Source organism: Nuphar pumila, chromosome 6 (assembly GCF_984573655.1).
Source record: "Nuphar pumila chromosome 6, dmNupPumi1.hap1.1, whole genome shotgun sequence".
Taxonomy (NCBI): Eukaryota; Viridiplantae; Streptophyta; class Magnoliopsida; order Nymphaeales; family Nymphaeaceae; genus Nuphar; species Nuphar pumila.
The window spans coordinates 48,238,245-48,254,106 of NC_143254.1; the positions used below are offsets into that span (position 1 = coordinate 48,238,245).

Here is a 15,862-nt window from a genome sequence, read left to right on the forward strand (position 1 = left end):
GTTTGTTATTGTGTGGAGTACAAAGGTTTTAAGCACATTGCCTGTGTTTGACCCGGACTTCACCACTAGTGTGAGCCGGTAAATTAAGATTTGATGCACGGTTTACAAAAATGATTTTTACTGAAAAATCTCTTTTAAAATACTTTCAAGAAAAGTTGCATCACGCACATTCACCACAAGTTTGTACTTTATACCCTTACCAAATTAAAAAATGACATGGCAATTTGATGCATTAATAGTCATCAACCAAGGGCATTTCAGTGATTTTGTAAAATTACAAAAATGCCCCTGGAAGTGACAATTAATGCATGAAACCACTAAGTCATTCTTAAATTTGTTAGGTTTATAAATTTGCAACTTGTAACATTCATGCAAGCCACATGAACACACACAAGTTTTGTAAGGGTATAGAGGTTACAAGAAACTGAACATGCCTGTTATATTTTTGTCTCTGGGCACATCCACTAGCAATGCATGTCCTGCAACCATGACAAAAATTGACTAAAATTTTGCAATTTGAGAAGTGCAGTACAAATAGTAAGGTGAAACTGAAATTCAAAAATATGAACAGCTATACTGAAAAGCTAATCCATTATGGTATCAAAGCATGATACTTTATCATGCACATGCCTCCACTCAGTAATCAAAGTATCAGTCTATCACGAACATGCTAGGGTATAAGCACCTTCTACGATTGAAAGGTAAATTATATCATTAGAATATATGCAACCAAATCCTTTTTTTTTGCCAACTATGTTAGTGTAATTTGGACAACTAAGTTTGTATTTTAAAATTAGAATTTGTGCCAAACCAGCTTTGATTCAATCAATCAATACTTAACATAGCCCAATGCTAGATCTAGCTTATTTGATCAGTGGTGCCATATTAGACAAACTGCAGCAAACTGGTTATACATGTGTAAGAGCCCAGTTGTCTCACTTTATTATTTGTGTAATATGTATGTATCAATCACGCATTAACATATTACAAGCATCACACAAAGTATCAGATATCTCAACTTCAGATCAAGTAGCTAAAGCTCGGTGTACTTGCTGACTTGCTTGAGCTAAATAGACTTAACATCTCAGGCTTAATATATAAAGCAAGTCATACATGCATACATGCAGGGATCATGGGTGGGTTCATGCACAGATGATATTAGCTCGAATGATGATGTTCTTTTTGCCTTTTCAGTTGCATGTAGGCTTAAATTCCCAGTCCTTCTGCCTCACTTCTTCTGTGCTACATACTTTTGGAAAAATAAACATAGAGTTTAGGGAAAGAGTTGAGCTCAAACAACCAAAGACCAGTTACATGTTTGTGATCTTAGCTCAAGCTCATGAACACTGATGAGTACTTGTATGTGTTCATCATCATGAAGGCATTCCCTAAGGCAGGTGTCTAATTTATTTTGAATTTTGATGCACTCTCACATAACCAACTTGCAGAAAATGGAATGCGGCTGGTCATTCAACTTGATTGTGGGCACCACTGTGCTATAGTTAAGGTTTGATAAAAGTTTATCCAAATGACAGTATTTTACCTGGATGGGTACAACCATTTGTTAAGAACAGAAAGTAAGAATAAGAATAAGAAAACAAGAATACCAATGCCAATAGAAACAGCGATAGCAATACGTGTAACAATTCCAACATGTGGTCAAGTGGCCAGGAATACCGGTTTCTAAAATGTTTAAAAAAAAGTCAGGTCAACAAGAGGATTGACCAGTATATAGCTTCTTTCTTAATGGTTGTTTTATCTAAATTCTTAGACGAATCCTTCTTGTCACCCCATTTGCTCATCTTCAATATTTCTTGGATGCTTTCTTCTATTGATATTTCCCAGAAAACATATGTTGGATATCATAAAATATAAGTATCATTCTTTTCGTTTACAGAACCATCATCTGAGCTTTTGTAACATACTAGAAAAAGTAGGCAACTGAACCCTAAAACCGACAAAACCCATAACATGCTTCTGAGTTCTGAGTTCAGTGAAGGAATATACAATATTTCCTCTCCCCATCCCCCTCTCACTTTCCTTAGGTCGTGTTCGGATTCAATGAAAACAAAACTGCCTAAAACGAGTTCAGCTAAACTCGTAATCCACGCAGAGTCCCAGTGGAATCACAAACCAGACGCCTAGCGCTCCGCATCCAATTGCTATCTCGTTGGAAAACGAATTCCATGGAATCCATCTTAACCGAATCCAAAAATAGCCATAGCTACAGAAAAAACAAACAAATGCATTCCGATAGCCAAAAGGATTCATCCATTCCTCCTTAGCCGCAACTAAAAAAATCCCAACTCATAACGATCACGAAATCGACATGATCCAGATCAATATTCAGAAGAGAAAGCGATTTAATCAAAAGGATCCGCAAATTACATAAAGAAGAGGGATCGGATGGTCGCAAAAAGCGTTACCGTTGAGGACGGCGAGGTCGAGGGTATCGACGTCGAACCCAGCGTCGAAGTACTCCTGGTAGACATGGCCAGGGGCGTCGACGTGGGTTCCAGTGTGGGTGGGCAGCTTCATCTCGGAGTTGTTGGCGAGGGAGCCGTTCTTCATGCTCTTGGCGAACCAGAGGAACTGGCCCAGCCCCAGGGAAGACTCCCACGAGGGCATGTCTTCCCTGAGGGCGTGGGTGATGTCGATGATCCGGCCGCCGAGCTCCGCCTTCTCCGGCGGAGCGACGGCCACTCCGACGGAGAACTTGACGGAGTCGTAGCCCGGGTGAGCACTAAAAGAGGCCGAAATGATCGGAAATCCGTACAAGAAGAAGAGGAGGAGGAGGGGGGAGGACGCTGTCGTTCGGCGGGTGGCCATGGAAGAGAGGAAGGAGGGTGGGCTCTCTCTCGGGTGGGTTTCGAACTCGAGACGCCGAAGCATGTTATATGTTCCCCCGAAAGACGCACGTGGGTCTCTCAGCATCACTTAGTGTCGGGTGGGATTGTAAATACTTAAGTATCATTTCTTGTCATTCCCGTTGTGAAATTAAGGTTCAAGAGAAGGATAAAAATGTTTTTTATTTAAAAAAATAAAATGTCGATTTAAAAAAAAAAGACAAAAATATCTTTCATCAGTAAAGTTGAGGATGATGTTAACTCTTCAAAGTCCAAACATTTCATTTTGCCCTAAATAGTAAACTTTTGCAATAGCACATTTTGTCGTCATCTGTTGTTATTGGAGTGTCTTTTGTCATCGTCTGCTATCGTCAGAGCATTCTTTGTCATCGTTTGCTGCTTTCGCAACGTATTTTGTCATCGACTGCGCAGTGAAAGCATCGTTGCCACTATCGGTTGAATCTACATTTTGGATATTTTTCTTTCACTATCGGATTACCAAAACTTCCATCATTTCGATGAATTTTGTGTAAGGTTTTGTTATACAAATACATCGATTTGTAAATCTGAATGCTAAATCTTACAACTAGTTTTACTATTCGTGCTAAATAACACCAATTTTAATACTAAAACAATTTAATCTGTACATATTCAGCTTTTGGGCATCGAAAAACAGTTAACACAATTTATTCTTATAAATGCCAAACATTCCAATGATATGTATTTACCAAGGCTAAAATTATACAACAATTTGTACGTTGGAATGCAACAATGATTTATATATTTAATGCAGTAGCAATTTGTATGTTTGATGCAACAATAATTAATACGTTTAAAGCAATAACGATTTAATGAAATTACCATGATTTGTACTTGATTTTGATAAATCGTACAACAATATTTATGTATGAAGCTCAAACGTTACAACGATATATACTATGAAGGTTGTGATTTCTACAATTATTTGTAATTTTGAAGCAGCAACGATTTATACATTTAAAGTAGTAGCAATGTGTATTTATGAAGTTACCTCGATTTGTACTTAAGTGTGCTAATTCTTACAATAATGTTTACTTATTAAGTCAAATATTGCGACGATTTGTAATATTGGTGATTGTTTAACGAATTGGATAACTTGTAATATTACATATTTTGGGAGGCAGTTGTAATGTATAATGATGCGATTAAATTTATGTGTTGTGCAGGTTAGCAATGTCTAAAGCTCGTCAGACAAGAAATCCTTCGTCGTTTGATAGGATGACTATTAGATAAATTATCGTCAGTCTCATCTATATGAGCGTTATAAAAGGTACTAAAATATAATAAAGATTGAGAATGATAAACACAGGGACAAAGCATTGGAATTGTATAATATAGATCATTATTCATTAAATATTGAGACTGAAGAGCATAGGAAGCATGAGGAAGAACTAAAGATGAAGAAGAAGAAAGGTGACGAATAGAAGGAAAAACAAAGAAACGAGGAAAATAATGAAAAGCAAAGGAAGAAAAGGCAAATGAATAAGGAGGAGGAGGAGAGGGAAACGGTAAATAAATAATGAGGAGGAGGTGAAGGAAGACAATGAAAGGCAATTGAAGAAGAATAAGGAGGAGGAAAAGAAGGAAAGGCAAATGATGTAGATGGAAGAGGAAAGGCAAAGGAATAAGTGTTAGGATGAAGAAGAGATAGAAAGGCAAGGGGAGGAGAGGGAGGACGAGGAAAAAAAGAAAAGGTAAAGGAAGGAGGTTAAGGAAGAGAATGAAAGGCAAATGAAGGCGAATGAGAAGGAGGACGAGAAAGAAAAGTAAAGGTAAAAGAAGGAGAAGGAGGATGAGGAAGAGAATAAAAGGCAAAGAAAGAAGAAGGAGAACGAGAAAGAGAAGTAAAGGCAAAGAAAGAATAACGAGGACGAGTTAGATAAGGAAAAAGAAGGAAAGAAGCAGACAGAGGAAGAGAAGCAAAGAGAAAGAAAAAAACAGCAAGAGGAAGAAGTAGAAGGAGGAAGAGAAGGAAAGGAAAAGGAAAAAATTGACAAAGGAAGAGAAAGAAAGGGGAACGAAGGAAAATTTTGGAAAGCAGAAGAGGAAGGCGAAGGAGCGAATAAAGAAAGAAGTAGAAAAAAGAAGAGGGTGGCAGTGGAGCGAAGGGCCAACAAGAAAGACAGAGTAGGAGAGAATGAATGAAGAACAAGAAAGGCAGAGGAGGGAGGAGGATGAGCGAATGGTGAAGCAAGTAGAGGATGGAGGGAGGGGATGAATAGGAGAAAAGTGTGACCAAGGTACATAAATTGATCTTATCTGTTACGGTTTACGGTGATAGGTATTATTATGCATAGTGATTTATGTGTTAACGATTAATATGTATAGTGATTACCGTGATAGCGATTACTGTGATTGATATTATTATGTATAGTGATCACTGTGTATAGCGACTATTGTGAACGATTTACTGTTATAGGTATTATTATCTATAGCGATTGTTGAGATAATGATTAATATGTATAGCAATTACTGTGATAGCGAGTGTGCAACGATTATTATTTATAGCAATTATTGTGTACAATGACACGTAGAAGTACAAATTAGACTAATTTTGATTTGATACGAATAATATGTTATTTTATGTTACAGAGGTAGGTCATAAGATAAGTAGTGCATCAGGTGAAAAGCTCAGAGGGCGGTGTCAGTAGCTTATAGTTCTATCGTGGTATGAACAACTGAGTGAATATCAAAATGATCGATTACGAAATATCACTTTTGTGGCCTTATGGACTAGCGCTATTTTGAAACGTGTTGTAATACCATGACCCAACTTGTAAATAAGTGGAATCATAAGACGAACATATTCTAGTTTGATTTTTTTGAGATCACCATGACCCCAAAAGATGTGACGCGGATTACAGGCCTTAAGTGTCATAGAAGTGTTGTCCTATTACGGGATTCAAACTATAATCCAAGAGGTAAGTGCACGACCCTTTTAGGGATGTCAATAGAGGATTGGAGTCAATGTATTTATGGTGAAAGCATATCCACATCGTTGAATTTTTTTTTCTTAATAAATGAGAAGGTTGGTCCGCTACATGTACATCTGAAAGAGCTGACCGAAAGTTTTGTGACTTCCTTCTTTATTTTCGGATTTGTCTGGTTCGATGTTAAGTTACCTATGAGTGCAGCTCTTGGAAGACATAGATGAAGTCGACAACTATGCATGAGGTGTTGCTATGCTCGCACACTTGTACAATCAACTTTACTGTACGTATAAGGGTACAAAAAATGCCGTAGGGTTTTGGCCATTTGTCTAGGTAATTGTTTATTACATATTTGGTAGTTGTAGACTAAGCTAGTTGAAGGTTATAGTCTTACTAATATGTTAATTTTGTAGGCCTGGTTGTGAAAGCAAATTGTCCTCTTGGGTCCTCAGTGTGACCCTGCAATTTATGGTTTTCCAAAGATCGGTCAACAGGCTAAAATAACTGTCAAGGAGAATAATGCTAAGTTTATTTTACATAGTATGCAATTAAATGAGGTAAATGGTTTAAAATCGTCTACAATCGTTCTAGCATTTATCATTATTTAATATAAATCGTTGAAATTTTTAACATTCTTAAGTAATAATTGTTGTGGGATTTTGTCTTCGTTAGTACAAATCATTTCAGTGTTTAACATTCTTAAGTAATGATCGTTGCATGATTTTATATTCTTTGGTACAAATTGTTATGGCTTTAGCATTTAACTTTCAATAGTGTAAATCATTGTAATCGTTAGCATTGTTAAGTAATGATAATTGCAGGATTTTGTTTTTGTTAGTATAAAGTGTTATCTTTTTAGCATTTAGGATTTGTTGTTGTAAATCGTTGTAATATTTGGTATTCATTAGTATAAATCATCTTTATACAAAGTTATCATTAGCAACAATCGTTGTAATGTATTTGGCATTTGTATTTTAATATTTAACATTCATTAGCATGAATAATTATGTTTATTCCTAAACCATAATCTATAATGTACAAGTTGTGTGGAGACCGTATGGAGATGGGGAAGACGAGGACCAAGAGGTTGTTGCTCAGGTTGCGAGACTGTCTGACTGCGATATTTGATTGTTTAACAATTATGAAGCTGAGTTGCAGCATGGTAGTTGAGTTTTCATACAAGCTGGTTTGAGACAGTCTACCCCAAAGTAGTCTATAGAAGTGTGAAGGAAGATGAATAGTGGTGGGGCCAGGAACATGAATTGACACCAACACTTTAGGGAGCAATCAGATAGCTGAAACAAAGAAGGTGTTTGTGTCATAGCATATGATTATAAAAAACAACAATATGACCCAAACTATTTCAAAAAATATTGGAAACCCAGGCATCGAAATCTAGAGATTGAGAAGAAGCAACGTGTTGGGAACCCATGCGTCCCTTTTGTCCCCCATCATGTTGTCTCCCAGCATAAAAAAAAATGTCCATTGTGTCCCTTCGTACAACGATTCCCTAAAGTATAGTACACGATGAGAAGCGAACTCATCTCAAAAAAATAAAAAAAAAGGTAGTATCTGCCACAAGGTTAGAGATGCTAGGGAGAGAATAAGGAGTTACGGAAGCAGGTACAAATTTTGGAGAGACAATTGCAGTTACAATATAGTACACTAGTGGAGATGATGACCAATGTTTATAATAAGATCGAGGAAACCAAGAGGCCACCGAGGAAAGAGAGTCCACCAAGGAAAATAAAGAGACGATTTATATGTCATAGTCCATATGAGTCGTCAAGTGTCAATGAATAAATATTATGTGATTTTTTTATCTCGATAATTATTTATTGTAATTCTATAATTTGTTGTTGTAATTCTATAATTCTTTTTTGTAACGTGACATTCTATAAATATATAATTTTTTTTTTAATAAGTGTAATACACAAGTGCCACTGAACAAATCCTTGTAAAGATTTGCCTTCATAAAAAAAAAACCAAGAAGAGTTTAGCGTTGTGTATTGCGCAAATTATGATTTGCTTTTACGAGTTATCTTCCTATCGGGATTTATACAAACATTGCTAAAAGACTAAAATAATTTATACGTATAAAGATTACATGCTATCACGATTTGCTTGATACCGATTGGCTTGCAACCAGTTCTATAAGAGAACTCATTTTGTTTTTTATATAAGGTATCCTATCATGATCTGTACAGTCATTCCACTTAAACCCATCCAACAATCAAACCAAAACTGTTTGAATATCCTTTTGCGATTTGCCTTTACGAGCTTTGTTTAAGCGAATAATATGTATCATCATGATTTACATAATGACTGATTCATAAAAGGCAAAAAAGAAAAACAATAAATAATCAAACATGATGTTTAGACTTAGTAAAGTACAAATTGAGTTAACTTTAATGATACAGACATCAGTGTGTAAATCGCACTGGGACACTCCCTGGTGTAACAATTCAACTACAGTATATGTACAACAATTTATCTTATCACGGTTTACACAATGACTGATAAAAGGCAAAAAAGTAGAACAAAAAAACAAATCGACAAGATATTTGTTGGTGAAGTACAAATCTAGGTAACTTGATAAATACAAATCGACTTAGAACCACAGTTCTTTAAGTTTCATATTATAATAATATTTTGTCTATCATGATTTACTTTTACAAACTTTGTCTATGTGAACGATATGTCTTATCGCAATTTACATATCGTTTACCTAGACAAATCAATGCCCCATTTATAATTAGTAAAGTACAAATTAAGGTAACTTTAATGATACAAAACAAGTTAACTTTTTAAATACAAATCAATTTCATTTACAAAAACAAAGACATCTCGTTAGTAACTTCATAACTTCAAATCCACATGATTTACAACCACATTCATTTAAAAAAAATATTAGTATTTAGTTACACTATATCATGACAAATGGTTTTGCTTAGATACAATACATGACCATCATCATCAAACAAGTCAGATATCACCAATATGAAACCCACGCCCAAATGATGATGTTGTTTTGAATGTTACCGATTGTATGGGATACCAATATGTGGAGATGATAAAGCTCACACGACTGCAACATTTTTGTCTTAAAGTATATTGAAGTTTAGGCAAATATTTTTTTCAACTGCGAACTATGGTTTGCGAACGTTGGAGGGTACGACAGTAGGAATAGATCAAATAGATGGTGATCAACATCACCCCCTGTTTATCATGAGAATATTTGTGCTTACTCTGGTATGGCAACAACGATTGAGGATGATTATGGTCGTTATATTCTGCGTAAGCTTTAATATACTTCATGACAAATACGCCATAGTCGTATGTGTCATGAATCTATCGATGTATACACAAAAGATAATCACCATAATCATTATACAAAAATTTTCTCTTATCGTGAAACGACTACGCTATCAACATCAAACCCCATCTATTAAGCACAGGTAGAAGAAGTACAGAATAACAAAGAATAAAGAAGAATACAAGGAAGAAGATGAAGGAGGAGGAGAAAGAAGAAGAAGAAGTCGTGTTGCGCATAAAATATGAAAAGAGGTTAAATAGATTAGGGTTTCAAACCTAAACAACGGGTCAGTCGGGTTTTACTTAGAATAAGGTTTTACAGAGATCTATATTAGGATTTTACAAACATATCAATATTGTTGTCGCAGTAACTTCATAAATACAAATCGATGTCCTCATAATTCTTTGTTGGGATTCTATAAATTTTTTCTCTAACGTGACACTCCATAAGTATATAAATTTATTTTAATAAGTGTAGCACACAAATGCCACTGAATAAATCGTTGTAATGATACGATTTCATAAATAGAAATCAAATAAACGATTAGAGTTGTGTACTGTGAATATTAACATTTGTTTTTACGAGTTGTCTTTCTATCATAATTTACACAATGGTTAATAAAAGGCTGAAACAATTTGCATAAACATTGATAAAAGGATGAAACGATTTTTACGTATAAAGACTATATGCTATCTCGATTTGTTGATACTGATTGGCTTGCAACCAGTTCTATAGAAGGTGTTCTATCACAATCTGTACAACCATCCCACCTAAAACCCATCCAACAATCGAACCAAATTTGTTTGAATGTCTTATTACGATTTGCCTTTATGAGCTTTGTCTGAATATGTCCTATCACGATTTATACAATGACTCATTCATAAAAGGTGGAAAAAAACAATAAACAAATCAACACGATGTTTAGACTTAGTAAACTACAAATCGAGGCTTAGTTGCAAATCGATTTCATTGTAACGATACGTGCTATTGCGATTTGCTTGATACCGATTATCCTATCGCGACTTGCTTTTTCGAGCTTTGTCTATGTGAACAATATGTCTTATCACGGTTTATACAATGGCTAATTTATAGATGGCAAAAAGAAAAAACAATAAACAAACCGACACAATGTTCAGATTTAGTAAAGTACAATTTGAGGTAACTTCAACGATACATCATGACCAATGGTTTAACTTATACATGATACATGACCATCATCTATAATTCTTTGTTGTAATTCTATAAATTTTTTCTGTAATGTGACATTATATAAGTGTATAAATCTATTTTAATAAGTGTAGCACCCAATTGTCACTAAACAAATCGTTGTAATGATTGTATTTGTAAATCAAAATCGAACAAACGTTTAACATTGTTGACTATGAAAATTATGATTTGTTTTTACGAGCTGTCTTTATATCACGATTTACACAATGATTGATAAAAAGGCTGAAATGATTTGCACAAACATTGATAAAAGACTGAAATGATTTGCACAAACATTGATAAAAGGCTGAAATGATTTGCACAAACATTGATAAAAGGCTGAAATGATTTTTACATATAAAGGCTACGTGCTAGTGCGATTTGCTTGACACAGATTGGCTTGCAACCAGTTATAATTCTATGTTGTAAATTTGTTTGACAATTCGAGGTATTTGTACAACCACATACTTAGTAAAGTACAATTTGAGGTAACTTCAATGATACAAATCGAGTTTCAGTTTTTTTGGGTTTTAAGGGTTTAGGTTTTGGGTTTTAAGAGTTTAGGGATTTGGAATTTAGAGTTTAGGGTTTAAGGTTTAGGGTTTAGGATTTAGGGTTTAGGACTTAGGTTTTAGGTTTTTGAGTTTTACGGGTTTAAGGTTTACGATCTAGGATGTAGGTTTTAGTGTTTAGGGTTTAGGGGTTTAGGGTATAAAAATTATGATTTGCTTTTATGAGTTGTTTTCTTATCGTGATTTACAAAGTGATTGATAAAAGACTGAAACAATTTGCACAAACATTGATAAAAGGCTGAAATGATTTTTACGTATAAAGACTACGTGTTATCACGTTTTGCTTGATACTGATTGGCTTGCGACCAATACTGTAAGAGATCGTGATTTGTTTTTTATAGAAGGTGTTCTATCACGATCTGTACAGTCATCCCACCTAAACTCATTCGACAATAAAACAAAAAACGTTTAAATATCCTATTGTGATTTGCCTTTACGAGATTTATCTAGAGAAAGTGTCAGATCATGAATTATTTTCCATAAAGGAGGTGTCCGAGAACAATATAAACAGTCACATAAATAAAGCGCAAAAGATTTATCCTATCGTAATTTGCTTTTACAGGCTTTATCTATGTGAACGATATATTATATAGCGACTTACACAATGACTGCTTCAACGATACAAATCGACGTCCCGTTTAGAAATAGTAAAGTATAAATCGATGTAACTTCAACGAATTTAGGGTTTGGGTTTTAGAATTTAAGGTTTAGGGTTTAGAGTCTATGGTGTAGGTTTTGGTGTTTAGGGTTTTAGGTTTTGGTGTTTGGGGTTCAATTTTTAAGTTTTGGACCTATCTATATTCTTAATGGATCCTCTTAAATAAATAGAATTTGGGTTCATTTGATAACCAAATAAATTAAATTAAAAATATATATACAGATATATATCTGGCGATAATTTGTCCTATCGCTATTTATGTTGATGAACTTTGTCTATTATGATTTACACAATGACTGAATAACGAAAAGAAAGTGGAAGAAAAAAACAAATCAACGTGATGTTTATTGGTAAACTAGAAATCTAGGTAACTTGATAAATACAAATCTACTTACAACCAAAATTCTTTAAGTTCCATAGAATAACAATTATTGTGCTATCACAATTTGCTTTTACGAATTTTGCCTATGTGAACAAAATGCTGTGATGTTCGCCTTTCGTAAATGAAAATCGAGACTTAGTTGCAAATTAAGACTTAGTCGTGATTTGCTTGCAACCAGATATAATTCTTCTTCTTAACATAACATTCAATAATTATATGAGCATTGAGTGCAAGGTTTGAAGCATCTCTTTCTTGCTTTGATTGTTTGTGTTTGTTGCTTGCTGCTTAAGTAAGTGCTTCTAAGTAAGCATAATCTGGCCTTCATGCTCATCTCAATTTGATTACTGAGATTCTACATGTAAGATCCAGAGTCCTTCTTATTGCAAAGTCTTTACATTTTCAGGTTGTTTCTTCAAATGAATATAATAATGAAAATTATGCGAAGGAGTTTAGTCTGAGTGTTTCCAATGCGCTTGCTACTTGTCCTGCTCAGGTTTTGCTAACTGCTCGTGTAAGAAGAAGAAGATGACCATTTATACATGGTACCACGAGTTATATACCAAATAAATTGCTCGCTTTTGCTCGCTTTTCAGGTTGTTTCTGTGTTCTATTGCTCGCTTTTGAATTCATCTGAGTCTCTTATGAAACAAAACAATATACGACACTACATTGTGTTTCACAAGAAATGCAAACATCCTCATAACATTGATTATATACGAAAAGACTTGTAAAACTGATGCTATCACTCTACACAAACTGGTTGGGAGGATTGAAGGTTCCAACGGTGTAGTGCACGTCTGTAGGGTATTGTTGCATGTTAGAAATTACAAAAGTTAGATATTGATAAGCTGTAAGTAATGCAATTTTCATATAAAACAATATAATGTATTACATACATGTTCGTGTGAAGGGCTTGATTGTTTTTGCTTAGGGTTTGGTTGTTTTTTAGATATTTTCTTGTCAATTAATTTTAGTGCACCATTTTGTCCTCCGACGACTGCGATCAAAGGCAGGTTTCCTTTTGGTACCCTTTACTAGGCAAATTTATTCATCACAATATACAACGTTAACTCTTGACTTGTTGAAGATGATGTTTACGCTTCAACGCAACTTCTCATGCGTGTCAAGAGAAGCATGATTTTTACCTCCGTTGTTCGCTCCCATTTTTTTGAACTGCCCTTCATGAGCTGCAACAGACTGATGATGAATTAAGTATACGTTTTCAAGTAACTCCCTAGACACTTTTCTCATGCATACATAGGCTTCTTCACTTTTCGATGCCAAATCTACAACATGCATAAGTGACCTACATAGTTGTTGGTAATAGGAGGCTATGTGACACTTCTAATCAATACCAGATAGACTGACATTACTTGTATCCAACACTTCAATATTTACTTGTCTCATCCATCTTCGCATTAAATATAACATAGGTATTTATTGTATATTCTCTTGATTAAGTGTCTTTAATGAATGACGACATAAAATACCTTTAAATTCATACATTTTGCACATACATTCAATTGTTTTGTTGTCAACAATGTAACATGTGCTTCTTGGCTTTTTGGATGCTCTTCGCCCTCCCATACAACATGATATTTATGTATATTCTCATATTGCACACGTCCTTCTATGTTGTAATTCATGACCTGTATAACCTTCTTCTTAGTCCATTCAGATACAGTTAGTGTATATAGATTTGCAGGTCACATCATTATTTTAATGTCCAAAGTTACAGGGCGTGTATTGAAGCATTTCATATCTTGTTCAAGCTCATTTTGTCTAAGACTGTTTACAAATAATTCATATTGTTCCATGAAGCGAACCATTGTTAAACATGAATATAAGGTTTTCTTCAATGTGGCATGCATAGATTCAACTCTTTGTGTGCATATTATACATGCACGAAAGTATTGTCTTCCATATGACAATGCCCACTTATGTTTGTCTGTATATAAATCTTTTAACCACACACAGTCATTGAGGTCGTACATTGGAATCGTTTTCTCTTAATCAAACATAAATGTGACATCGTCTACGCTCTCAAGTATACACCTTGTAAACTTTTCACCAAACATTGTCTTTTGATTAAATATGTGTCATATGTTCTTTACTGCATTTTGAAATATATGCCACAAACATAGGTGATGATATGCATATGACCATACATGAGGTATTGCAACCACAATTGCGTGATCATCATTTGTAAGTACAACTTCAGGGTGCTTCCCATTCATTGTCTGTGTAAATACTCTGAACAACCACTCAAAGCTTTCCTTGGCCCGGTCATAAAAAAAGTGTCGCCTAATATGCAACTCTATGAGTGATGGTTTACTCCGACAAGCTGCGTAAATGGCCACTGTTTAGTATTAATCTTCACTGTCGTATGAAAAGTAATCACATCATTGAAGCATTAATAAGCTACTCTTGACTTTGAATCTGCCCAAAACATACTCACAACATATCCATTTTCATAAAGTTGCATTGCACTAAAGAAACTAGGGTCATTGCATGATTTATTTTGTAAATAATCAACCAAACAACATATTCCTCCATTCTTCATGTTATTTGTTATCTTTTTTCTCAAGTGGATTTTTAGATCCATAGGTGTGAATGACACATTCTCGTTATTATCATCTATGTGCGCACACAAATTTTATGTCTTCCTTTGTGCAATGCCGACGCTATCTGCTATTTTAACAATTGCAGCGGGCGCTTCAGTTAATTTACGATGTGACCTTAACATATGAGTCATGAATGAAGCTGCTAATTCATTGTTATGATCACTGATTAAAGTATGAACTACATGTTTTGTATTCAGAAGTCTTCTTAACACCATTATCGTTGAATAACCACATTTTGAATTTGGCTTGCTCCTTGTTGGATTTCCACTTGACTTCTTTAAACCTTCCTTAGAATAAACATGTATCTTTTTCACCACTACACCTTGTGTATTTTTTGACCAAGAATACCTTTTAACACTAAAGCAAATTTTTAAGGCATAAACATTGTAAAACTTATATGCAACTTCCTCATTATTAATTTGCATTTCTTATACAGAAAAAGAGTCAAGTGTACTATCATGTACATTTCTAGTGGCTGCACCTTTATTAAGTGTACTGTCATGATCATCTGCCTCATTATCGAATTACATTTATTCTGCTGAAACATTCAAGTCAAGAGTGAATTCAATGCCTGCACCATTCTGATCATGCACATTATTAGTGCACATGTTTAATTCTTCAGGTGCGTCATTAGGTAGATTTTTCACATCTCCATAACTTTCCAATGGTTGAGATACATCAACTTTACTGCAATCAGATGATAAGCTCACCACTGTCACAAGCAAGATATCGATTTGCGTTAGCCAACGCATATGTTTACTACGATTTACTCAAGATGCATATAACAACATATACATATTAGTTAAGCAAGTCAAATAAATGATTGAATGAATCATAGTATAAAAACAATAGTAATTTGTTATTTGCATATACTATGCATTGAGTTGTTATGTGTGTTGACGATAGTGACTCATGTGTCAATGATTTAATTATACTTATGACGTTGTAAAACAATTTCAATATAAATCACTAAATAAGTTATGATTTGAATACGCAAATCATCACCACAAACACACAATAATGTATTTTCGCACGCACATGTTTTTAAATCATATTGCAAATATCTTACAAATCGATATACATATCATATAATATATTGCAAATTGTTACGACATTGCAGCAAAATAGCCTACAAATTGACACTACAAAACACATAATATCTTACAAATCGATATACATATCGCATAATATATTACAAATCAATACGAGAATTCAGCATAATAGCTTACAATTTTATATTAATAAATAATACAATACCCCATAAATAAGTATTATGTTTCTACAACCGC

The 15,862-nt window shown here is 34.4% G+C and overlaps 1 protein-coding gene across 2 annotated transcripts in view; it reads right to left on the bottom strand.

The window, feature by feature from the left end:
* Positions 1-2,866, bottom strand: part of LOC149834794 (cyclase-like protein 3) — a 65,590-nt gene extending 62,724 nt beyond the window's left edge. Inside the window, exons 1-2 of one of the 2 annotated variants that reach the window (XM_090010294.1) lie at positions 2,427-2,866; positions 435-479 (exon numbers count right to left, since the gene is read on the bottom strand). In XM_090010294.1, the coding sequence (XP_089866420.1) occupies positions 435-479; positions 2,427-2,829 (448 nt within the window). In that variant the 5' untranslated portion in view covers positions 2,830-2,866. The remainder of the gene's footprint in view (positions 1-434; positions 480-2,426) is intronic. The other variant, XM_090010295.1, reaches the window with a different exon arrangement.
* Positions 2,867-15,862: the final 12,996 nt, after the last annotated feature.